This window comes from Oscarella lobularis, chromosome 8 (assembly GCF_947507565.1).
Source record: "Oscarella lobularis chromosome 8, ooOscLobu1.1, whole genome shotgun sequence".
NCBI lineage: Eukaryota > Metazoa > Porifera > Homoscleromorpha > Homosclerophorida > Oscarellidae > Oscarella > Oscarella lobularis.
The window spans coordinates 438911-461439 of NC_089182.1; the positions used below are offsets into that span (position 1 = coordinate 438911).

General features: G+C 46.8%; 1 protein-coding gene across 1 annotated transcript in view; it reads right to left on the minus strand.

The window, feature by feature from the left end:
* LOC136190032 (mucin-3B-like) overlaps positions 1 to 21888 on the minus strand; it is a 41252-nt gene extending 19364 nt beyond the window's left edge. The window contains exon 1 of the mRNA XM_065978107.1: positions 24 to 21888. Within this exon, the coding sequence (XP_065834179.1) occupies positions 24 to 21888 (21865 nt within the window). The remainder of the gene's footprint in view (positions 1 to 23) is intronic.
* Positions 21889 to 22529: the final 641 nt, after the last annotated feature.

Here is a 22529-nt window from a genome sequence, read left to right on the forward strand (position 1 = left end):
TGGGAACGTCACAAAGCAGTCACCAACGACAGTGCACAAGGCAAGTTTCTTAATCTCGTTCGCGTCTTCTTTCGACAATGCAACTGTTAGCGTAGCCGCATTAGACCCGCTAAAACTCGTCGATTTCAACGAATAGGTCAGCAGAGGAGCAACGGTGGCATTTTGCAACTGAAAGTCCGACAGTGTCAAGGTCGCAACGTTGACAGTTTCATCAAAGCTAAGAATGAGTTCGTCGTTAACGAGGTTTATAGTGAAGCTTGCCAAAGTCGGATTAGCCGTGTCATTTATTATTGACTTCGCTTGAATAGCGCTGAGAGGAACTATTCTCTTCACCAAATTCTGACTCATGTCCTGTATCAAATCCGTCGTTATGGACGCGAAGGTATTCGATGTAGTCGTTGCTAAGTTGGTCAGTTTGAGCAACGAATTCGTATCAGCTGTGTTTAAAACAAAGTCAATCTTGATGCCATTCGGACTAGTCGTTGTTCCGCCCGTTAGCTGAACTTTGGATGAAGGTGATGCAGACTTCGAATTTTGAAACGTGAAGTGAGTGGCATCAAATGTGCTTCTATCAACTGCTTCAGAAAACGTCAAAGTTACCAGTTTCGTATTCAGATTCACGTCAAAACCAAGAAGTTCAGGTTGCGTTGTATCTGCCGTCACCGGCTTGATTTGCAAGGCACTGTCAGCTGTTATGGCTGCAGCTAAATTGCTTGCAACGTCTTTCACAAGTGACTCCGTGATGACGATAAAGCTTGAGTCCTCATTTGCAGCCAGAGAAGAGTCCTCTTTGATTTTATTGAGATCATCCGGATGAATGGTTATTTTGATCAGTTTGCTGTCGCTTGGAACTGCTGACGCGGTACTTTTTGACGTAAGAACAAATGAAGCTGTTGCAGAACTGTTCTTGTTCTGGAGGGTAATTTGTGTAACGTTAGTAGTCGAAACCACGATTGTCCCAGCGAAAGTCAAAATCAGCTCTCCGCTATCCAAATCAAGAGATGCGGACGACAGAACGGCTTTTTTCAAATCAGCAGTGCTTGATCTCGCCTTCTTATTTGCTACCGGTTCAACAGACTGCTTAGCAACGTCGTCGATAAGCCTTGCAGTAGCATTCATGAACGTTGATTGAACTTCTTGGCCCAGTGGCGATTTGCTTCGAATCGTCTTCAAGTCTGCTGCAGTAACAATCACTTTAACTTCTGCATGACTCACAAGCTGCGTTGTTCCTCCCGTAAGAGTCACGGAATCACTTGGCCCTGCACCAGGTCTAGGCAGCAAAGTTATTTCAGTCACGTCCAATGTGGCAAGGTCTATCGTTTCAGAAAAAACGAGCAAAATTTCCAACGGTTCCGTGCCATCAGTCATAAGAAGATCAAAGTTTTCGAGAGTTGGCGACGTTGTGTCAGGCACATAGGTTTTTACCACTTTTCCGGTAGTCAAAGCATCTATCCCGTTGTCGCTCGTATCTTTCACTAGTGTGGCTAAATGAGTTAGATACGTTGTGCTGTTCTTGGTTGCAAGGCCGGTGTCCTTCTTGATGGCGTTCAGATCAGTAGAGCTTAAAGTTATAGTCAGCGTCAGTTCGTCGTCGGCGCTCCTCGCTCCTCCCGTAAGAGTATACGTTGAAGCTGGTCCGGTAGACGTGCTGCGCAAAGTGATTGCCGTCGCATCGAGAGTAGAAGCCTTGACTGTTTCCGAAAACGACATCAACAAAACGCCAGTGTTCATGTCCAATTCGTAGCTGAGCAAAACCGGAGCCCGCTTGTCCAAAAGCAGAGATTCTGCCTTTTGTGGAGTCGATGAGCCGATGCTTTTCACAGGATTATTACTCATGTCAACAATTGCCGTTGAGTCTACCGCAAGATAGGTGTTATCTGTAAACACAGCAAAGTTGGAATTTTTCTTGAGCTCATTGACATCCTCTCTTTTTAAATCGACAACAATTTCCACTCCATCGACAGACTTGGTAGTGCCACCTGTCAGTCGACGAGAAGACCCCGATCCGTCGCTCGTTTGGAAAAAGGTCAGCGCAGTCGAATTTAGAGACGAGGCATCGACAGTTTCGCTGAAAGACAACGTTAGCTGCTCGTTGCCCAAATCCAGTGTAAAACTCTCCAGACTCGGAGGTGATGTGTCACCGGTAAATTTCGTTACAATAATTCCTTTGGAAGTTGCCTTGATAGGATTGCCACTCATATCGGAAACGGCAGCAAAATCCACGGCCAAGTACGTACTACTTTGATCCGTAGCAAGAGTGTCCTTGCTTTTGATGTTATTTAGGTCAGCCGCAGTTAGAGTGACTGTGATCTGCGTAGAATTCAACGTGGAACGCGTTCCACCCGAGAGCTTTACATCGACGGAGCCAGTGGCGTTGTTGCGAATTCGGAAAGCCGTTGGTTCAATCGTTCGCGCGTTGACAGTTTCGAAGAATCTCACAGTAAGAATACCTCCGTCGAGATCGAAATCGAACGATCGGAGCTCAGGCGACGTCGTGTCTTCCTCCAGGCTCGTCGCTTGAAGGGCCGCAGACGACAGGATCGCCGCGACTCGATTTCCCACCATATCTTGAACGCTTCGCTCGGTCAGAGACATGTACGTGTTGTTGACAGTCGTCGCGATGTCTGTGTGCTCCTTAAGAAAGTTCAGGTCCGCGTCGACAAGAGTCATGTCGAACGTGCTCGCTCCTCCCGAAGTGCTAAGCGGTCCTTTACCCAGTCCTCTCGTTCTCTTCGCATCGATGGCGTTGAGAGTATCTTGAAGGGTTATTCCCGCAGCGTCAAACGTGTCAACGTTGACAACTTCCGAAAAAGTAAACGTGATTTTTCCTGTTCCGACATTCAGTGTGAAAGATGTTAGCTTCGGTTGAGTCGAGTCCGGTGTGTAAAGGGCGACTTTCGTACTTTGTGACGTCGTCACGGCAATGACTTCTTTGTTTGCAACATCCGTTACAGTGTCTGCTGGGAAAACTATGTACGCATTGGAAGAATTCGTAGCCAGACCGGTTTTTTTCTTGATCTCATTCTGGTCATCGTTTGTTAAATCAATCGTCAAAATGTAGCCGTTTTCAGTACTTCTCGTTCCGCCAGTTAGCTGATAGCTGCCCCCACCATCAGTCTTGCTTTGGAAAGAGACTTTTCTCGCGTCAAGACTCAAAGCAGACATGACATCGTCAAACTCCATAGTAACTTTGCCAACGTTCATGTCGAGATCAAACTTAAGAAGTTTGGGGTTGACGTCGTCGGCGACGTAGGATGCCGCTTGAAGAGCCGAAGAACCGGACACGCCCTTTACGCCGTTTCCCGTCACGTCCTTAAAAGACCCTTTAGCTATGGACACAAACGAATCGCCTTGATTTGTTCCTAGATCGCTTTTCAATTTAATTTCTTTGACATCTTCGGCAGTGAGACGGATTTCGACGACAGTGCGATCGACAGTCGTAGTGACGGATTTCTTTCCCGACAGGCTGTAGTTAGAACTTCCTGATGAGACAGCGGACGACTGAAGTTTGATTCCAGTAAAATCGATGCTTGCCGCGTCTATTGGTTCGGAGAAGGACAACTGCAGAAGCTCCTGCGTCATGTCAAGCACAACAAAGCTTTTCAGCTCAGGCTCTCCTGCGTCAGCCGTGTACTTCGTTACTTGAACTGCAACGCTTTCATTTTTAGCCTGAGCCTTGTTTTTAATGACAGCCGTGTCTTTGATGAGTTCCGGTGTAAATGAAATATATGTGCTGGATCGATTGGCCGCAAGACTTAAAATTGACTGAACTTTTTGCACGTCTATGTCAAGAACAGTGAAACGAATAATCGTTGATAGGACCGACGTCAATGTTGCCTTTTCGCCTGTGAGAGTGAAAAACGAAGTCCTTGAGCTCGCGAGATTTTGTAGGGTAATGGATTTCGGCTCCAAAGTTTCCGGGTCGACTGTTTCGTCGAACGTTAGCGATACAATTCCAGTATTAAAATCCAAGTCATACGTTTGAAGTCGCGGTCCAGTGGTATCAGTCACGATAGCAAAAGCGTGCTCCTTGTCCACAAACACGGAGCTATTCGTTACAGCTTCGATGGAATTGTCGGCCATGTCCGTAATAAATCCGGAAGGCAAGCGAACCCAGCAATCCAAATCAGTCCTGCAAAATTTAGACGTCGACGCCTTGATAGAATTTAGGTCCGTTTCGGTGAGAGTGAGAGTTAGTACTGTTCCGTCTTCATCCACTGTTGACGCGGCAGAAATTTTTCGCCGAGAAGATACGCGATCGCTGCGATAGTGATCTTGGAGGGATAGAAGGTCCGCGTCGAGGGAAGATATTTTCACCGTTTCCGAGAAAGACAATTTGAGCGTACCAGCGTCCATATCAAATTGAACAAATTGTTCAAGTTTTGGGCTTGTCGTATCGGGAACGAAAGTCAGCACTCGCCGCGCTGCACCGTCCTTAATTCCGACGACTTTGTTGTTGGCCATGTCCTTCACAGTTTCGTTGCTGAGAACGAGATAACAGTTCGATCTGCTCGTACATAAGCTCAATTTCTTTATCTCGTTCAGATCGCCAGAAGAAATGCTGAACGTCTGTATTCTCCCGTCGGTTGTAGGTGCAGGAGTAGATAGCAAATTTCGACTGAAAGAAGTCAATGATTCGCCGTCCTGAAGTCTGATTTCCTTTGCAATAACGGTTCCTGCATCAACAGCTTCACTAAATGTTATTATAAGGCTCCCAACGTTTAAATTAAGAACGAAGGAATCAACAGTCGGAGAGCTTTGGTCTTGAATAAAAGTAGCTGCCTTCTTAGCGGCTGCCTTGCTAACAGCTTGTGCATTGTTTCCAGACATGTCTTTTACAATGAAAGAGGTAAATGATATGAACGTATCATTGACTTCGGTCGCCAAATTTCTCAGTTTCTTAACTTCGTCCAGGTCGTCTGACGACAGAGTGAGAGACACTACGGCAGCCGATGGTTTGCTCGAAGTGCCGCCCGTAAGGGTAAAGCTATCTCCACCTGACGATGTGCCTTGGAGAGTTATTTGGTCTGTGTCAAACGTTGTTATATTGACCGCCTCAGAAAATGTCAGTTTCATTATCCCAGTGTCCATGTCGAGACTAAATTCGTTCAGAGTAGGAAAAACAGAGTCCTTAACGACTTCTTTAGCTTGCTTGGCTTCAAACGTTGCAATGATTTTCACTGCGTTGTCGACCATATCTTTCGCAGTAGTCTCCGTTAGCGACAGAAACGTGTTTGTCCTTGTGGTCGCCAATTTGTCATTTTCGTTTAATTTTTCAACGTCTCCGGGATCTAAGTTTATTGTGATGATGTCAGAGTTTTCCTTGGTAGCAATCTTCGTTCCAGAACCAAGTGTGAGAGTTTCCTTTGCATCGACCTTCGCTTCACGAAGCGTTATTTCGGTAGCGTTGAAAGATCCCACTTGTACCGGTTCGGAGAACGTGAGAGTCAACTGCAACTTGCCCAAATCGAGTGTAAAAGAGTTGAGCTCCGGCTTTGTGCTATCTTTTATAAAATTGGAGCTTGCCCGTGCCGACGCCAGAGCATTAAAAAAGTTTCCAGCTGTATCTTTCACTGCGTTTGCCGTCAGATTCAGAAACGTAGTTGCATCACTTATTGCCAAAGTCGAGTCCAGTTTCAGAGCATCAAGATTTGCCTTGCTGATGTCAACAACTACAGATCGAGCGTTTCCACTGGTCGACGTGCTAGAGTCAAGAGTCACCGACACTCCTGAAGAATCGGCCTTGCTCTGAATTATGACGCTGGAAAACACGACACTTGCAGCATCTACAACTTCTGAAAATGTCAAAGTTAATTTCCCCGTGTTCATGTCAAGTTGGTAGTTCGAAAGAGTAGGCAAATCGGCGTCTGGAACATACGTCGAAGTTTTCTTCGCATTTCCTGCAGCAACAGCTTCTACAGAATTATCACTGGCATCGGTTATGAAGTCGCTTGTGAGCGACAAAAAGCTGCTGTCGGCACTGCTTCCCAAAGTCTTGTCAGCCTTAATAGCGTCCACAGAAGCGGCTGAAAAAGTAATAGTAATTGTCTTTCCATTGTTTGACGACGTTTGATCTTCGGCGGTAAAAGTTCGATTTGCTTTCCCAGGCGCTCCGCTTCTCAGCGTAAGTTGAGTTAAATCAATAGAACTTGCTTTTACAGCCTCTGAAAAGGTGATAACCATAGATCCTGAATCCATGTCGAGCGTGAAATTTTCAACTTTCGGATTGGTTGAATCTGCAGTGTACGTTGCCACTTGAAGACCTCCAGATGTTTCCAGAGCTTTTACCGCATTTCCAACCATATCAGTCAGGCCTTTGACTGTCACCGATAAAAAGGTGGAGCTCTTATCAGCAGCTAAAGGCTCTATTGATTTAATAGCATCCAAGTCAACGGCAGAAAGCGTAATCGAAGCCGTCGTGCTGTCAGCTAGATCACTAACTGAACCGGTTAGCTGGTGGCTGGTGGCTGCAAGAGCGCTTGAATTTTCCTCCGGTTGAAACGTGAACGAAGGCAAGTCGACAGACGATCCCTTGATCGTTTCGGAGAAGGTAAGGCTCACTTCACCAGTATTCATGTCGAGAGAAAACGACTCGATAGACGGACTAGTAGTATCATTGACAAACGTTCGGACTTGCTTCGCGGAAGCATTGGACACTTCCAAAATCGAATTTCCAGCCAAGTCTTCGATAGTCCCCGCCTTGAAAAACAGGTACGTATTGCTGCGGCTCGTGCCAATGTTACTCTTCCTTTTCAGCTCATTGAAGTCTACTGCACTAAGAGAAAGGATAATGTTCTTTCCGTTGTCGGATCGTTTAGGTGTTCCTCCGGTGACAGATAGAGATACATCTCCACTAGGCTTGTTGACAACGGTCAGAAAAGTTGATTGAAATGAAGCCGTTTTCACCGTATCCGAGAAGAAAAGAGTAATTTCGCCCGAGTTCATATCCAAGTCGAAATCATCGAGCTCAGGGCGAATGTCATCCTGTATAAACGTCTTCACTTGAAGCGCTTTGCCATTTGTGATTGCCAGTATGTCTTTGCTCTTCAAATCATCAATTGCGAAGGCCTGCATCGTCAACCACGTCGTGCCCGTGCTGATGGCCAAGCCAACGACAGACTTTACTGCAAGAAGATCAGCCGGATCTAGAAGAACGACTACGCTGTATCCATCCGGACTACTGGTCTTGCTCTTTGCCGACAAGGTAACTCTCGCGTCTTTAGCAGCATCTTTTGCGTTTTGAATTACAAAAGCCGTTGCGTCAAGCGTTGACGCGTTGACGATATCTGTGAAAGTGAGATTCAGTTTGCCGGTGTTCATGTTTATGGTAAAGCTCTCAAGCTCAGCACGAGTGACGTCGACAGTGTGAGCAACTGCTTGCGAACGATTGACAAAAGCAATTCCATTATTAGCCATATCCTCAATCGCATCAGCTTGGATGGACAAGAACGTGTTGGCAGTTGACGTTCCCAATTTCTGGTTCGTCTTCAAAGAACTAATGTCAGCTGAAGCTAATTGAATTGTAGCAATCGTCGAAGGTTCTGAAGATTCCAATTTGCCGCCGGTTAGTTTGAGCGACGAAGATGGATCGCTGCTGGTGCTGTAAAGAGTCAAATCGGTGAATTTCAACGTCGTCAGTTTCATCGTCTCGTCAAACGTCAAAATCAATTTGTCGCTATTCGTATCAAGAGTGAAACTTTCTAGAACTGGCTTGACGTTGTCCGGCGTTACTTGCGAAGCTTTCAGAGCAGCTCCGTCCAAAATCGCTTTCAAGGAAACCGGCGAGAAAGCCATATCTGTGACTGCGTCAGAACTAATGATGAGATAGGTATTGTTTGTATCAGTCGCAAAGTCTTTGGCCTTGATGTTATTCGAGTCCACATCTGAAAGACTGACTTCGACAATCTTCAGACCGTCTTCACTTGGCACTGTGCTCGTTGTCAAAGTGTATCTCCCGCCAGGAACAGACGTTACCTTGCTCTGAATGTCGATAGAGCTAACCTTTAGACTTGACGCTTTTACCGGTTCTGAAAACGTCAACAGCAGCTTTCTCGTTGCCAGGTTCAGACTAAAACTGTCCAGTTCTGGTGGAGTGACGTCAATCGTAAACTTCTGCACAATAAGTCCAGGAGCACCGTCTGTTTTCGGAGCATTCTTATTTCCGCCGACGTCCTTGATGAGTCCGTCTGTTGCAGTCAAATAGCAATCACCGCGTCGCGTGCAAAGAGTCGCCAATTTCTTTATGCTTTCTAAATCTGCTTTTAGAAGAGAAATTTTGACCTCCAATCCATTGGGACTTGCTGTCGTTCCTCCGGTTAGTGTCACAGATTGCTTTGGCTCTTCGAAAAGCGTTTGGAGTGTTATTGATGACGCGTTCAGACTGAGAGCGTTGACGACTTCGGAAAATCTCAAAGTGATTGTCTCGTCGACGAAATTGAATTCCACAAAACTTTCGATTTTAGGAGAAACGCGATCCGGATCAAACGTTTTGACTTGAAGCGCGTTTGACGTGGTCTTCGGATTGACCGCCAAGTTGAACATGTCGGCTGCGAGCGTACTCGGAAAAGACAGAAAACACGACGATTGGCTTGAGCAAACATCGCTTTTCTTGATTTCAACTGCGTCAGACGAGTCCAGTGTGACAATGACAATGCTGGCACTTTCACCGGCGTAATTCGTTTTGGTCAGCTTATAGGTGACGTTCGCGCCAGACTTACGGTTTTGAAATGTTATATCGGTCAAATTTAGCGTGGATGCTCTCACGGTTTCGTCAAACGTCAGCTGCAGTTCGTCGGTACCCAAATTGAGAGTAAACGATAACAGATTCGGCCTTTCGGTATCGTCGACGAAATTAGTGACTTGAACAGCGTTAGCACCGACAATTCTTTCGACCAAATTTCCTGCAACGTCTTGAACAGCGTCTACAGTAAACGAAAGAAAGGTGTTCGCTTTAGAAGTTGCCAGTGCGCTTGACGTTTTGATTTTATCGACATCCGCCGGTAGCATGGAAAATATTAGAACGGTGTCGTCCGACGTTGTAACCGTTCCGCCGCTGAGTTTTAGAAACGATTTTGGATTCTTTCCTTTGGCGCCTTGAATAGTTAGCTCCGCTGCATCGAACGTTGATGCGTCTATGGTCTCAGAAAAAGTCAGAGTTACTTTCGCCGTATTCAAATCAAATTCGAATCCATTGGCAGCCAACGATGGCGACGTCGAATCTCTGATGTACGTTGACACTTTTTCTCCTGCTGTAGACTTGATTTCCTCTGCGAGATTTTCTGCTGTGTCCGTTATAAAAGAGGCACCCAAGCTCAAGAAAGTGCTGCTATCGTTCTTGGCGAGACCAACTGTTTGTTTCAGTTTATTCAGAGTTGCTTCCGCTATCGTGATCAGCACGTCGGTATCGCTATCGGCCGATGCAACAACGGAATCAGTTGTCAAGGAAAGAGCAGCTCCTCCAGTTTTCTTTGCTTGAAGAGTAATCTGAGTCACGTTGACAGAAGAGATTTTAATCGTTTCGTCGTAGGTCAACTGCAGAACTCCCTTATTCATGTCGAGAGTGTATCCTGTTAGCTGAGGAGAAGTCAAATCCGCTTCGTAGGTCGTTGCCTGGACGTTTTGGGCAGCGATGACGGCTAGTCTAGCCATGTCATTCACTAGAAGACTTGTTATGTTGACGAACGCGGTATCTCTGCTGGTAAGCAAGGTGGACTTTTTGCGCAGAGTGCCCAAGTCCGCTGCAGTTACTTCAAACACAATCGTTGTTTCACTTGAGGCAGTTTTCTTTCCGACGCTAGACAAAACCAGCGTGTTGTCGGCACTCGATTCGCCTGCCGCTGAAAGCAACGTGATCTTGGAAGGATCAGCTGAAGACACGTTCACCGCTTCGTCGAACGTCATAACGATTTCGAGCGGCGGCGTACCGCCAACCATGCGCACGGTAAATGACTCCAATTTGGGATTCGTCGTATCTTTAGTGTAGGGATCCGCTTGAAGAGCCGACGTTGCAGCAATCGAAACGTCGCCCGTATCTTTGACTGCACCCGCGCCCAATTTGATGTAACTCGTTTCCTTGCTGATCGCTAAAGTGGATTTTCCCTTGATGAAATTCAGATCGGACTTATCCATGACGACGGTCAATAGGTTCCTGTTATCCTTAGAAACGGTTCCTTTCGTCAAGACACGGACAATCGTCGGCCTCGTATCAAAATCCTGAACACTGATTCTGGAAACGTTGAGACTGCTTGCCTTTACCGTTTCAGAGAAAGAAAGAGTCAGTATGCCCAAGTTCATATCGAGCTGAACCGACTTCAATTCAGGTGGAACACTGTCAGGCGTGTAGACATCGACTTTCACCGGAGAGGTGCGCTTGATCTCGGTCACCTTATTATCTGCCATGTCCGTGACAGCATTTGCTGTTAGAGCCAAATACGTATCGTCTCGCTTTGTCGCAAGATCGGAGAACTTCTTGATTTCATTCAGATCGACCTCGTCGATTTTCAGAGTAATTGTGACGCCATTTTGATTCGGGTCAGCCACCGCCGTTGTGAGATTAAACGAACGAGTAGGCGATTTGTCATTGTTGTGAAGGCTGAATTCTTTCACGCTGACGGAACTCACTTTAACCGCCTCGGAGAAAATTAGAGTCAGAGAGCCGGTGCCCATGTCGACATTATATCTCTCGAGCGAAGGAGAAGTCGTGTCGTTCGTGTAGCTATCCGCTTGGATAGCATTCGACGCAGAAATTGCCACAATGCCCACATCAGCTAGGTCAATGACAGCTGCAGCTTCGAATCGAATAAAAGTGTCCGCACGACTGCTTGCCAAATTTTCCTTTGCTTTGATTTCGTTGAGGTCATCAGTGGAAAACGTGATCGTCAGTACGTTGCTGTTCTCCGTTGATGACGTTCCGCCTGTAAGTTGATACTGAGCAGCAGCCGAATCTTTAGCACCGAGAAGAACAAACTTTGTGAGAGTCAATGATGACGCATTTACTGACTCAGAAAACGTCAACTTCATACTTCCCGAATTCATGTCGATGGTAAAAGAGCTCAGTGTCGGCGCAGCAGTATCCTTCTGAAAAGACGACGCCTGCTTCGCATTAGTCTGCAGTATCGCCGCAATGCGTATTCCCGCCATGTCCATGACAAAATCTCTCGTGAACGAAATAAACGTGTTCGAGATCGACGTGCCGAGTGTCTGCTTGCCTTTGATGGCGTTGAGATCTTCTTGGGAGACGTCCAGTTCGAGAACATCGACACCTCCTTTCTGCGCCGTCGTCGTGCTTTTGAACGTGTAGGCAATGTCCTGCGAATCGTTCTTGCTCTGCAAAGTCAACTTCGTTATGTCCAATTTGCTCGTATCGACTACTTCGCTAAAAGTCATTTTAAGCTTTTCCGCCACTAAGTCGAAGCTGAACTCAGTCAGCGTTGGTTCGGTCTTATCGGCAGTAAAGAATCTGGCCTGCTTTCCCTTTGTGGGAATAATAGCAATGACGTCCACGTCCGCGACGTCTGTTGCCAGGTCAGCTGTAAAACTAAGATACGTTGATGAAAGGTTGACTGCAAGACCGGTTCTCTTCTTTAGGTTATTGAGATCTGTGTTTGACAACGTCACTTCAAATTCGTACAGATTCTTGTCGGTTTTCGCTGCTGCTTTTGTCAACGAGTACGTGTTGGCGACGTCAGAACCGGCGGTGTTGCTCTGAAATTTCAGCCTTGTCTCTTGAAACGACGACGCTTTGATGACGTCGTCAAAAGTCATTTTAATAACTCCTGTATTCATGTCGAGATCGTAGCTTGTCAACGTTGGATTCAACCTGTCCTTTTCAAACCCGCCGGCTGCCAGCTGCTTGGGACTTCCGGCAGCAATAGCCGTTACAAGATTTCCGGCCATGTCCTTGAGAGCGGTTGCAAGCAATGAAATAAAAGACGAATCTCTGTCAACAGCTAAATTCCCGTTTAGCTTGATACTTCGCACGTCCGCCGGATCGAGAGAAAGAATGATAACCTTTTTATTTGTTCCGGCCCGATATTCGGTCGCTTTCGCTTTTGTCAAAGTAACGCTGTCTCCACCAGTACTATTGGCACTAAGCGTTATCCCGGTAGCCTGAAGCGTCGCCTTGTCGACGGGCTCATTGAAGCTGAGTTCCAACGTTTCTGCGGTCATGTCGAGCCTGGCAAAAGATTCCAATGTTGGGCTCGTCGAATCTTCCGTATATCCGGATGTCTTCAGAGCCGTCGTCTTATTCTCCCTCGCCACAACCGAATTAGCGACCCTTGCCATGTCGGTTATAAGTTTCGACGTGAATGAAATGAAACTGTCGGCAACCGAAGTGAAAAGCTTTTCGTCTTGCTTGATGGCTTCCAAATCGAGTGCGCTCACGGTAAAAACGATTTTTGTGGACGGAGACGACGTGACTCTCGTGCCGCCGGTGAGAGTGTAGAAAGCCGTTCCAGTGAGAGCGTTTTGAAACGTAATAACGGTAATGTCCAAAGACGAATGTCTGACGGTCTCGTCAAACGTCAACGACACTTCGGCTGTGTCCATGTTAATAGTAAATTCTGTCAGATTCGGATCAGTCGTGTCCTCGGTAAATGTCTCGGGTCTCTCTTTGTTTACAACAGTTCTACCGGCTTTAACGCTAGCTACCGCGTTCTCTGCTATATCCTTTACAAAATCAGAGGTAAATCGTACAACGCAACTGATTCTTGTAAGGCAAAGGCTTTCCTTTGCCTTAATATTGTTTAGATCATCATTCGTTAACTGTATTACTAGTGTATCACCGTCTAAACTACTAGTCGTCCCACCTGTAAGATTGTAAGAAGCTGTCAAGTCGTCAATAGTACCATAATCGTCTAACTGTATAGCCGAAGCGTCCATTGTCGACGTTTTCACGGACTCGTCAAACTGAATCGTCAAAATTCCCTTGTTCAAATCGAACGCAAGGACTTGCTCGAGTTTCGGAGCCGTCGTGTCTGCGACGTATCCCGTTGCCTTGATTGCCGATCCTTCAGGAACAGCTACTACTGCCTGGGCAGCCATGTCCTTGACTGCGGCGGACGTTAACCGAAGGTAGCAATCGGAAGCCGACGAGCACACTTTCCCGCTTTTGATTTTGTTCAGATCGGCATTATCAAAAGTAAGTTCAAGACTCTTGCCGCTGACTGCCGGAGGAGTACCGCCTGTCAGTGTCACGCTTGTAGCTGTCTTCGTTTTGTTGTCCTGTATAGTTATTTCACCGAAAACAACTGATGTTGCATCCACGGCTTCGTTAAAGCTCAGAGTCACTTTTCCGGAATTCATGTCAATGTCAAAAGAGGAAAATTTCGGACTCGTAACATCACTGACTACTTTCGCGGCTTTCTTAGCAGGCTGAGCGCCCGAAGGATTATTGTTCGTGTCCTTCACTGCATCGCTCGCCAGAACCAAGAACGTGTCATTGACAGTCGATGCCAGCGATTCTACTTTCAAATTGTCCAAGTCGGCTTGCTCCAGCGTGACAGTAACGGTGTTCAGAGTTGACGTCGTCGTTCCGCCAGTGAGAGGCACTTTTTTGTCACCGATAGCGTTGTTCTGTATCGTTAGTGTGGTAACGACGAACGTAGTCTTGTTGACTGTCTCCGAAAACGTCACGAACAGCTTTCCTGTATTCATATCAAGTTCGAAGGAAGACAAGTTAGGACCAGCATTGTCTTCCACGTATTTCGCGACTTTCTGTCCCGCATCTTTGCCGATGATCTTCGCCGGATTCGACCTTAGGTCGTTGGCGACAGCTGTACGAAGAGAAATGAAGCTGTTGTCAATGTTCGTTGCCAAATCAGTTTTCGACTTGAGATTATCAAGATCTTTCGCTCCGAGCGTAACAGTCATCGTCGGCGAATTAATCGTCGTCGACAGAGTGCTGGCAGACGTCAGAGTGAACTCGGACGTTGGGCTGGAAGCCGAATTCTGTATCGTCACCTTCCTCACGTCAAATGACGTAAAGTCGAGAGGCTCGTTAAATTTGAGGACCAAGCTGTTTGCAGCTAAATCTAGTTCAGCTGACTGCAGAATGGCTCCGCTCGTATCTCCCGTGTACGTGCTCACTTGGATTCCCGTTGTGACTTCGATGATCTCGTTTCCGGCCATGTCGGCGAAAGTTGCATTTGAAAACGTCAGAAAGGTGTCTGACTCTTTCGTCGCTAGACCTGGAATTCCCTTAAATCGGTCAGCATCTTCGACAGAGAGAGTAATCGTTAGTGTTTTGTCAGAATCAGAGACAGTGCTCGTTGCCATTTTAAACGTTTTAGAAGGACTCTTCGCAGAACTCTGGATGACGATCTCCGCCAATTTAACATCGTCTTTGTTCACCACTTCGTCGAAGCTTAGAACGATCAACTGTTGTGCCAAATCCAGGTCAAATGACAAAAGTTTGGGCTTCACCGTATCTGGCGTATAGTTTTCAACTTGCTTTGCCGATCCGTCTAAGATGGCTTTGATTTTCTGTCCCGCGGTATCGGTCAAGGCCGTCTCAGGAAACCGAATAAATGTATCGGATTTGCTCGTTGCGAGAGTCGCTCTTTTCTTTATCTCGGTTACATCGGCTGCATCGAGAGTGAGGCTAAGCACTTTTCCGTTCGCAGTCGGTGCTGCCGTAGACTGCAAAGCGTAGGACGTCGTTCCATTCTTGGCATTCTGAAAAGTCAAATCGGTAATTTTCAAGCTCGACGCTTTGACGGTTTCGGTGAATGTCATTGTCAGCGATCCGGTATTCAAGTCAAAATCGAACGAACTAAATTCCGGCGGGGTAGTGTCTTGAACGAAGGACTTGACTCTTTGCCCGCTGCTTTTCTCGATTACTTTGGCGTCGTTACCAGCGGTGTCTTTGACGAGCGCCGCCTCATGAGACAAGTACGTCGTTAATGTAGATTCTGCAAGGCCTTCGATAGCTTTCAGCGCATTTAGGTCTGACACAAATAGACTGATTTCCACGGTGGTTAGCGTGGGTCGCGAACTCGAGCCGTCAGTAAGCTTGAATTCCTTCTTAGCGTCTGTAGAATTTGCCACCGCTTGAAAGGTTATAGCAGTCGACTTAATTGTCGCTTGGTTGACCGTTTCGTCGAACGTCAGAGTCAATAGACCCTTGTTAAGATCGAAGTTGTAACTAGAGATTTTAGGACCTGTCTCATCAGCAGTGTATGCTGAGACCTGCTTTGCAGATCCGTCAGAAAATCCCGGCTTCAGTCCATTTCCGGCCAAGTCTTTGATTGCTCCCTCTTTTATCGTAAGATACGTCGTATTCTTGATCGTCGCTACTTTCGTTCTTTCTTTCAGCAAATTCAAATCAGCAGGTAGCAGAGCAACAGTTACCACTTTTCCATCAGCCGAACGAGTGGCCTCTCCTCCGGTGAACGCGAGAGACGTCGTTGCTAAATCGGTCGCTTTCGCCGCGTCCTGTATTGTTATGTTCTTAAGTTGAATCGTCGTTTCGTCTACGGTGTCCGTAAAAGTGAGCATCAGCTCGCCTGTGTTCATATCAAGGTCAAACGAACTGAGTTCCGGACTCGTCGTATCTGCGACAAACGCAGCCGCTTGAATTGCCGATCCGTCGGTGATTGCAAGAACGTCGGTCTTGTCAACGTCGTCAATCGTGAATGCCGCAATGCGGAGCCACGCGTTCGCCTTGCTTGTTGCCAGTCCCGCCTTCGACTTCACTAGCAATAAATCAGCAGGATCTATGCTAATGATAACGTTGTATCCGTTTTTCGACGAAGACGTCGACTTCGTTGACAAAGATTGAAAGACTGTTGCCTTTTTGGCGTTCTGAATGGTAACTCCGGACGAATCGAGAGAGTTGACATCCATAACGTCATCAAATGTTAAATTGAGCTGGCCCTTGTCGACATCAAGCTCGAATGAAACCAGCTTGGGAAGCGTCGTGTCTTCCTTAAATTGCGAAGCTTTCAGTCCACTAACTGCCGCCAATTTATTGCCAGCCATATCTTCAATAGAATCGGCAGCAATGCTCAGAAAAGTGTTGCTGGTTGCTGTGGCCAAGGAGGAGTTCAATTTCAAAGCCGTGACGTCGGCTTTCAGCAGTGCAATAGTGACAATCGTCACTCCATCGTCTGTCGTCACTTTTGTGCCGCCAGTTAGCTTGCGAACGGCGGCTGGACTGGTCGCCTTGTTTTGCAATGTGAATAGCGTCAGATCCGTAAGAGTGCTAACTTTCACCGGCTCATCGAACGTCAAAAGAAGATGATCGAGCTGCAGGTCAAGCTGAAATTCCGTCAACGATGGAAGTGTAGTATCGTTTACGTACTTCGTAGCCTGAAATCCGGCGTTAGTTAGAACAGCCTTGACAGGATTCGCCGTAAACGCGGTATCCGTGACAGCCGTTGCAGGAAAAGATATGAACGTGTCGGCCAAACTCGTCGCAAAGCTATTGCTTTTCAGTTCTTTCACGTCGTCGGCTGTCAACACTAGTACAGCAAATAGATCACTTTTGTCGTCCTCTGCATCCTTCACTGTGCCGCCGGTTAATGTGTACTTCTTCTCGGGATCGGATGTTAGGTCCGAGACGCCTTGGATAGTTAGGTCAGTAGGCTTCAGCGAGGACCTGAGAACAGGCTCATTGAAAGTTAGAGTGACTTCTCCACTGTTCATATCAAAGACGAATGCCGTTATTTCCGGGTTTCCTGTGTCTGGTACCAATTTGGCAACAATTTGCCCAGGATGTTTCTCCTCGACGATTGTCATGTTATTTCCTGCCATGTCTTTCAGAGATTTCGCCAAAAGACGCACATAGCAGTTTCCGCGATTCGAGCAAACGTGGTTCGCTTTCTTCACGTTATTCAAATCGCCTTTGCTCAAATCATAGACGAGTTCAGTTCCGTCGAGGCTTGCAGTCGTCCCCGTGCTCATAGTGACAGTAGCTATAGGACTTTCAAAAAGCGTCTGAAGAATAATTCCTGTAGGATCAAGCGTCGACGTGCTTATCGTTTCACTAAAAGACAACTTCAGCGTCCCAGCATCCAAATCGATTTCAGGAAAAGACGACAGTTCGGGTCGCTTTGCGTCCTTTGTGTAGACATTCACTTTAACGGCATTTCCATCTAGAATTCCTGTGATGGCCAAGCCTACCATGTCCTTCACCGTGCTGTCAGTGAAAGACAGGTAGCAGTCCTCTTCCTTCGTGCATATCTTCAGACGCTTGATTTCATTCAGATCAGCGTCACTCAACGAAACGACGACAGAAGCCTTATTTTCCGTACCCTTGGTACTGTCAGACAAAAGGCGGCTATCTGTCTTCGTGGCGTTGTCTTGCACTGTCAACTGAACGATAGCCAGAGTCGTCACATTTACCGTTTCGTCAAAATTCAGCGTCAATTCTCCCGTGTTCATATCCATATCAAAGGTCTCTAATTTCGGCTTCGATTCGTCTTTCGTGTACGTGTCGACTTGCTTGGCATTTGTAATCGTAATTTCGGTAACCTTGTTATCGTTCATGTCTTTGATCGCGTCAGGTTTAATTGCTAAATACGTGGTCGCTTGATTGACGGCCAATTTCGTCTTTGCTTTCACTTCGTTGCTGTCGTCTTTCTCTAAGACGAAATCGATCACAGTCCCGTCGTTGCTTGAGCTGCTTCCACTTTTCAAAGTGTACGTTTCGGTGGCTCCGCTGCCTCTGTCTTGAAGAGTAAAATACTCTCCAGTAAGCGAACTCGCGTCGACCGTTTCGTCAAAAGTCAAAGTGAGTGTAGTTGAATCCATGTCGAGATCAAAAGAGAGAAGTTGGGGAGCCTGTTCGTCTTCTATAACCAAGCCAGCCTGGAGGCTGGTAGCCTTTTCCGCTTCGTTGCCAGCCGTGTCTTTAATCGTACCAGCCTCCAACGTTGCATACGTATTCAACGTAGACGTTCCGAGTCCTATTTCAACTTTGATTTTGTTCAAATCTGCCGCCAGTATTGAAACGATGGCAACAGTTAGCGGATTAGAAACGGCACTTCCACCAGTCAGCTTCACGAGTGGAGTCTTCGTTTCATTCGACGAACTTTGAATAGTAATTTTGGTTGCCACTAACGTCGCCGCGTCGATGTCCTCGCTGAAAGTCAACTTCAGCTCACCGTTATCCAAATCCAACGTGAAATTCTTCAGCGTCGGTCGAACAAGGTCAGCAGTAACTTCAGTGGCCTGCACAGCATTGGTTGACGGAACAGCCGCGACTGACTGTCCTACCATGTCCTTAACTGCACCTGCAGCGACGCTCAAGAAAGTGTTCTGTATCGAAGTCCCAAGTGGAGCTTTTCCGCGGACCGATGACAAGTCTGCACTGGTGAGAGAAATCTCCACAGTGGCTGCGTTCGTCGTTGACGCTACTCCACCGGTCAGCGGAAATAGGTCGTCTCCTGAGGCATTGCCCTTGATCTGCAACGTAAACGACGTCGGCGTCAAGCTGCTTGCGTTGACAGTTTCGTCAAAGGTCAATTCCAAAATTGCGGGGGGTCTTCCACCGACCATTTTGAAGTTAAAGGATTCCAATCGGGGAGGCGTAGCGTCTTTAGTAAACGCGGTTGCTTGCAAAGCATTGGCAGCAACGATTTCATTTCCGGCATTCTTCTCCAAATCTTGAATAACACCAGAGTCGGTTATCAGGTAGGTATTATCTGTTGACGTCGCCAATTTTGTGTTTGCTTTTAGCGAATTTAGGTTAGCCTTGACCAGCGAAACTACGATGACTTTTCCGTTGGGACTCGTCGTCGTTCCTCCCGTGAGTTTGACTACTTGGGTAGCCAGAGCAGAATCAACAATAGACACAACTGTCGCATCCAAAGTAGAAGAATCAACTCGCTCGCTAAACGTCAGCGCCAGTTCGCTAGTGTTCATATTTAGGCTAAACGTGGATATCGTTGGTCCGCTAGTATCATTTATGAAATTTGCTGCCCGTGTGCCTTCTTGTAAACTGATGGCTTCGATGTCATTTCCAGCCATATCAGAAACGGTGGCAGCGGCCAAAGAGACAAAGGCGTTGCTGATAACATTGAAGAAATTCGCTTCTTTCGTGATGGCATCTTCGTCATCGCCAGCAACCGTGATCTCAATCACTGCACCGTTCACTTTCGTCTTGATTGTTGAGTCCGACGTCAAAGGGCGCGTCTTGGTTCCGGAAGCAGACCCGTTCTTTGCACTCTGCAGCGTGATCTTAGAGATCTGCACGCTGGAGACATTCACCGATTCGTCGAATGTCAGAGCGAGCACGTGATTAGACAAATCATACGAGAAGCTGCTGAGCTTAGGAGCCAATTTGTCTGCTGTGACGTCTCCTGCCACAGAATCGGCTCCACTTTGTTCTCCTCCCTTATTGTCGTTCATATCGGTGATTGCATTGACGGCGACGGCAATGAAGGTATTACTGGAAAGTGTGCCGACATTTGAATTCGCTTTGATCGCATTAATGTCAACAGCACCCAGCTTCAACGTCAACTCCTTTTCATTCACCGTTGGACTAGGTGTTGCAGATGTTAGAGCGACAGTATGACTAGGCGCCACTTTCTTCTCTTGGACTGTAAATCCGGTAACGAGTAGCGACGCGCCTTTCACTGTTTCAGAAAACGTCAGTTTTAGGTCGCCGCTGTTCAAATCAAGTGTGAAAGAATTCAGCTTCGGTGACGTCGTATCAGGCGTAAACTTTGTAACAACCACGCCTGGATCAAGTTCAGCAATTCCATTGTTGGCCATGTCCTTGACGCTGTCTGCCTTGAACGTGAGATACGTTGTAGAATTGCTCACAGCAAGCACCAACTTTTTCTTCAAAGAATTAGCATCAGCCTCGGTCAGGGTCACTTCAATAGTAGTGAGAGAAGAACTCGCCTTGGGAGTGCCTCCTCGAAGCGAAACCACCTCACCGGGACCAGAAGCTTTGTCTTGAATCTTCAGGTCATTTACTCGAAACGTCGTTGCGTTGACCGGCTCATTAAAATTCAAAGTCAAGAGAACAGGGGAATCCATATCAAGATCAAAAGTGCTCAATTTTGGTGCCGTGGAGTCCACAACGTAGGTCGTAACTTGCTTCCCTTTTCCGTCAGTTATAGCAAGAAGATCTCGATCAGAAACGTCGTCAATTGTGCTGGCAGTCACCGTTATGTACGTATCCGCTGCGGCAGTAGCCAAGCCAGTCGTCTTGCGAAGATTGTCCATGTCGGTCTTTCCCAACGTCACAACGACAATCAAGCCATCGTCAGTTGTTTTTCTCGTGCTTGCTGAAGTCAAAGTTACCGATTTCCCAAGCGACGCAGTCGCCGCATTTTGAATGGTGAGATGATCTACCTTCAGCGTGCTGACTTTGACGACGTCGTCAAAGGTCAAAGACAGCTCTTCCTTGTCCATGTCTAAACCAAACGTTTCCAACTGCGGTCTTGTCGTATCTGAAGTTACTTCAGCGGCGGCAAGTCCCACAGTTAAAGCAGAAGCTTTCAAATCAATGAAATTGGTAAATGCGTCTTTTTCGTAAGTGATGAACGTGTTTTTAGTCGTTGTTCCGATAGCGGCGTTGGTCTTGATAGATACAAGAGCCGCAGCAGATAGTGAGACGGTCACCGTCTCCGTCGTGCCAGTTGTTGTCGTTGTGCTGTCTTTTAAAACGACTTTCGTCAATCCTAGACCAGTGCTGTTTGATTGGATGGTTATTGCCGAGAAATTGATGCTCGTCACTTTGATCGGATCATTGAAGGTGAGTTGAAGCTCGTTAGAATCCAGATCAAGCAGAAAAGACGCGATTTTTGCCTCTGACGAGTCTTTAGTAAAAGTATTCACTTTCTTGGCACTAGTACTGGCAATTTCCGTAAGCTGCAAATTTGACATGTCTTTGACAGCAGTGGAAGTTACGGACAAAAACGACGTATCAGCACCTGTCGCTACAACAGACGATACCTTCAAAGCGTTTGCATCTTTGTCGCTTAGAGACACAACTAGCGTCGCTCCGTTGGCAGAAGACGTTGTGCTGCTCGATGACAGTTGAATTTGAAGAGCAGGATCGGACGTATTTGCTTGAGATTGAATAGTAATTTCGTCAACAGAAAGACTTGAAGACAGAACGCTTTCATCAAACGAGAGCGTCAACGTATTTGCATCCAAATCCAAGTCAAAATTCTCGAGCTCTGGAGACGTCTCGTCGTTGACGAACTTTCCTAGAGTTGTCTCTCCTAAGATTCCAGTGTCATTCGACGCATACTTTTTCAGCTCATTAGCTGCCATATCCTTCACAAAGCCAGTCGTTTCCAACGTCAGTATGCAGTCCGAATCTTTTGTGCAGACACCAGTGTTTGCTTTAATGGCATTCAGGTCAGCATTGTCTAGCGTCAACTTCAGCTGCTTGTCGCTCAATAAAGAAGAACTCGTGCCCACGTTTTCGAGCTTAACGTAATCTGCATCATTTGATCTTGTTGCACGCGCTCCTCGTAACGCCAATCTTGTCCAAACGATTGTACTTTTGTCAACTGGTTCGTTGAAGTTTAGAGTCAGTACACCACTGTCTAAATCAAATTCCGGAAAGCCGTCACTGGTTGAGAGACCTGGAGCGGTAGCGTCCCCGGTGTACGCTGTGACAATCTCTCTGACAGTCAGCGTAAACTCCTTGTCAGTCTTTAGTACAAAACCGGGCTTGACTTCCAGGTAAGTGTTGTTCACATTCACTGCCAGTGCTTCATTAATCTTCAAGGAGTCCAAGTCCTTGGAATCAATAGTACACGTAGCAGTGTTGGTTGCATTATCGGCCGTTCCCGTTCCAGAATTCGTCAGCTGAACGGATGTGCCACCAGTCGTTTTGGAGTGAATCACAACAGCTGTACAGTTGGGCGTTCCAAGCAGGTTGGCAGGCTCAAACGTTAGAATAGCTTCTCCTGAATCCATGTCGAGGCTCCAGCTCTTTAGTTTAGGTTGGGCGGCTAAATCACAAAAGTTCTGAGGTCAGTATCAGCCCACGCATTTTCTAAGGGACGCCACGCGTACAATAAAGCTAGCCTTCTTCAACGGCCTCTCTACTATCTACTCCTCATAAATCTTTAGATACTACAGTTTTAAATAAAAACGATCGACTGTAAACACCTTTCTAATACGTTCCCGCGTAAAAGGTCATGACGTCACAAAGAAGGAGGAGCATCGGGAGCCGCGCCTCTCTGCTTTACCTGTCAAGATAGACAGCGTTGTCGTGAGTACGAAGATCAAGACGATCCGTGTCAGGTAGAAGCGCAGTTGTAGAGCCATCGTTTCTTTCTGTTAGAGCGCGAGGCCCTTCTCTTTTCTTCTGATCACGTGTGACGAAGAGCAAGTGCTTGAACTGGGAGCACTTTTGTCCTGGGTCGTTTCCAACCCTTAGGTAAAGATAAACAGTCTAAAGAAAAGTACGAGATGAGTAATTATCGTCCAAAAATCGCGGTGCCGGTCAAATAACGCGAGAAACAAAGCTTGGAGGTCGAAGGCAACAACGTAAGTCTCTCGCTTGACCTGTCTACAGCACAACGTGGACCACATAAAGAAGACGGAAAACACAA